General features: G+C 39.5%; 1 protein-coding gene across 1 annotated transcript; it reads right to left on the reverse strand.

Annotated features, from left to right (window-relative positions):
- Positions 1-2,211: 2,211 nt before the first annotated feature.
- On the reverse strand, positions 2,212-3,165 carry LOC309862495 (olfactory receptor-like protein OLF4; the record flags this gene model as incomplete). Its single annotated transcript, XM_082726386.1, has 1 exon — positions 2,212-3,165. The coding sequence occupies one exon, from the start codon at positions 3,163-3,165 to the stop codon at positions 2,212-2,214; it is 954 nt and encodes a 317-aa protein (XP_082582512.1).
- Positions 3,166-3,955: the final 790 nt, after the last annotated feature.

Consider the following 3,955-nt stretch of genomic DNA (forward strand, 5'->3'; position numbering starts at 1 on the left):
TCCAGGATCTATAATGAACTCCTCAAACTCAACACACACGAAACAGGCAATCATAGCAAGAAATTGGCAGAAGATATGAACAGAGATTTCTTCAATGAAGACGTACAAATGGCTATCAGACATATGAAAAAATTTTCATCATCACTAGCCCTGAGGGAGATTCAAATTAAAAGCACATTGAGATATCACCTTATACCAGTTAGAATGGCTAAAATTAAAAAGACAGGAAACAACATGTGTTGGAGTGGATGTGGAGAAAGGGGAACCCTCTTACACTGTTGGTGGGAATGGAAATTGGTGCAGCCTCATGGAGAACAGTGTGGAGATTCTTCATGAAATTTAAAATAGAACTCCCCTAAGACCCTGCGATTGCCCTCCTGAGTATTTACCCCAAAGATACAGATGTAGTAAAAGAAGGGCCATCTGTACCCCAATGTTTATAGCAGCAATGGCCACGGTCGCCAAACTGTGGAAAGAACCAAGATGCGCTTCAATGGACGAATGCATAAGGAAAATGTGGTCCATATACACTATGGTGTATTATGCCTCCATTGGAAAGGACGAATACCCAACTTTTTTTTTTTTTGTAGCAGCATGGATGGGGCTGGAAGAGGTTATGCTGAGTGAAATAAGTCAAGCAGAGAGTGTCAATTATCATATGGTTTCACTTATTTGTGGAGCATAACAAATAGCATGGCGGACATGGGAAGTTAGAGAGGAGAAGGGAGTTGGGCAAAACTGGAAGGGGAGGTGAACCATGAGAGACTATGGAATCTGAAAAACAATCTGTGGGTTTTGAAGGGGCAGGGGCATGGAGGGTTGGGGAACCAGGTGGTGGGTATTACAGAGGTCACAGATTGCATGGATACTAGGTGTGGTGAAAAAATAACGAATACTGTTATGCTGAAAATTTAAAAAAATCCAGAAACGCCCCCCAAAATAAAAAAAAATTAAAAAAAAATCTCAGGCCCCTTGGATGTAACATGGAAAATAAAAAAAATTAAATTTAAGCTAAAAAAAAAAAAATCTCACGCTCCTTGGAGGTAACAAGGAATGGTTGGAATGACATGCATGTGTGCATAAAAGTTGTGTCTGTGAATCACATCCTCGACAGGAATCCAAGATTTTTGGTGAGTTATCCTGTGGTTATGAGGATCATATATAATGCATCATACTGATGTTGTTTATTCAGTGTCTCCCCCCCCCTTAGAATTTATGCCAAATTTCAAATTGTGGGAGATATTTCATTTAGTAAAGTAGAATGAATCATCTTTGTATGTAGTACTGGAAACCAGAAATCATAAAATAATTTAATAAAATTTAATAAAATCCAAGCCAGTGTTTCATCTTAATGAATACACCTTATAGATAGACCGTGATAATCCATAATCCATAATCCATGATAATCCATAATTCAATGAATAGATGAAGTGTCTGAGAAAGAAATATTTTGCATAAGGATAAATGTATGCTTTAATATTTTCTTCATCTTCCTTAAAATTAGGTTTGACTCTAGGGCCATAATTATGTCAATCTATTTTTTCCTTATTTGTCTTTCTGTGTAGATTCCACTTGGGGACATATATTTTACTATCATTTCTCTTGTGAGTGACTATGGGAGGCATGGTAGACACTTGCTGTGTAATAGAACAGGATCCTAATGTGTAGTAAAATCCCCATGATCAGCTATAACCACCAGTACATCAAAATCTGCATTCTAAGTAAGAGCAGTTAAGGTAGTGATATACAATGGAATGATGTTCACAAAAGTGAAGCACAGTGATCTCAGATTTTTCTGTTATAAACTTAAATAAATAGATGTGGTGGCCAAGAATTTTCCATATGAGTAGTACAACTTATGACTGTTTTTTCAGTAACACAAAAGAAAAAAATATTCGTTATGATATATTTCATTTGAGAAGAAATTATTCTTAGCAGAACCATCTAGTCCTTTGAAATCAGTGAGAATTTCCAAATATATCACATACAATGTTAGGAATAACTTTGAGAGAGTAAGAAAATGACAAAGGGAAAATCTCCTGGGTATCAAAGATAATACAAAGTTTAATGAAGTAAGTAAATACATTGTATGAGAGGCCAAACAAAAAAGAAATTACAGGAAATAAAGAAGGAAGTTCTGCTTCCAAAATCTGCATAAAAAATCCAACCTCTGATTCTATGGCCTCAGACCCTGCAATCATGGCAAATTCTTCAGCCCAGGACAATTGTCCCTTTCATCATTGCCATCCCAGAGAATCTAATCAGAGCCCTCTTTATGTCTTTGTTCCTCAGGCTGTAGATGAAAGGGTTCAGCATGGGTGTGACCACAGTGTACATCACCGAGGCTACTGCACTTGCATGGGAGCTCTGGGGAGCAGCAGAGCTAAGGTACACTCCTAGGCTTGTACAATAAAATAAGGAGACAACTGAGAGGTGAGATGCACAGGTGGAAAATGCTTTATACTTGCCCTGAGTTGATGAATTCCCACATACAGAAGAAATTATCTTGCAATAAGAGTAAAGGACCCCAGCCAGGGAACCAACACCCAGCAGCACAGTTGCAAAAAACACCATCATATTATTAATAAATGTATTAGAACAGGAAAGTTGGATCATCTGATTGAGTTCACAGAAAAAGTGGGGAATTTTCATGGCTGTACAGAAGGACAGCCGCAACACCATTAAGCTTTCTGACAAGGAGTTCAGAATGCTTATGATCCAGCACATCAGAACCAATAGTCCACAGACTTGGGGGTTCATGGTGACTGTGTAGTGCAGGGGGTGGCAGATGGCCACAAAACGGTCATAGGACATCACAGTCAGGAGGAAGAAATCTAATCCTGCAAAGAGTATGAAAAAAAACATCTGGCTTAGGCAGCCTTCATAAGTTATCTCTTTGTTCTGAGTCTGGATGTTCATCAGCATCTTGGGGACAGTGGTGGAAGTAAAACAGATGTCTACAAAGGACAGGTTGGCAAGGAAGAAATACATGGGGTTGTGGAGGTGGGAGTCAGAGCAGATGACCAGAATGATGAGCAAGTTTCCAAACACAGTGATCAGGTACATGGATAAGAAAAGCCCAAAAATGAGAGGCTGCAGTTCTGGTTTATTTGATAATCCCAAAAGAATCAATCCTGAAATTTGAGAGTCATTGCCTGGTCCCATGTGGTGGTCGTGATGACTAGAAAATAGCACAAAAATGTTTAATTTTAACACAAGTACGTATTAGTAATATGGTGGAAATGCTATAATTACAATGACAGTGGGGAAAAAAGCAGGCATAAATGAAAATAGATGGGGTGTTATCTTTATGGGAGCTCAGGAAGACTTAAAAGAGGGTGATGTTTGAAGGATGACCTTAGGGAAGTCTGTTTGAAAGACATGAGTTTATCTGGGGACTTGTGTGCCCTGCAGGAGAAAGAGCCAGTGAAAAGACCCTGAGGAAGGCCCTTATTTCAGAGGGATATTCAGTATTGAAAATGGAGCCATTATCGACAGGAGAAGAGCAAGAGGGAGAGTGATGAGAGGTGGTGTTAGGTTGTTGAGGAATGAGATGGTCTCCCCACTGCAGCTGAGACTTCAAGACACAAGGAGTCCTTCATTCACATGGTGTTCCTTGTACTTCATTGATTTGTTTCCAAGGAATTCTGTCAATAGAAATGGATCCCTTCCTGGGGCGCCTGAGTGGCTCAGTTGATTAAGCATCTGCCTTTGACATGATCCCAGGGTCCTGGGATGGAGCCCAGGATAGGGCTCTCTGCTCAGTGGGGAATCTGCTTCCCCCTCTTCCTCTTCCCCTGACCTTCTCATGTTTCTCTCTCTCTCTCTCTCAAATAATAAATAAATAAAAATATATATTTTTTAAAATGGATCCCTTCCTTATTTCTAAGTGTTGGTTAACATTCTGGCATCCCTATTTCAAGAGTCCCATTTTGGCACACAACAGACTCCTAGG

The sequence above is a fragment of the Mustela nivalis genome, assembly GCF_964662115.1.
Source record: "Mustela nivalis genome assembly, chromosome: 1".
Lineage (NCBI taxonomy): Eukaryota > Metazoa > Chordata > Mammalia > Carnivora > Mustelidae > Mustela > Mustela nivalis.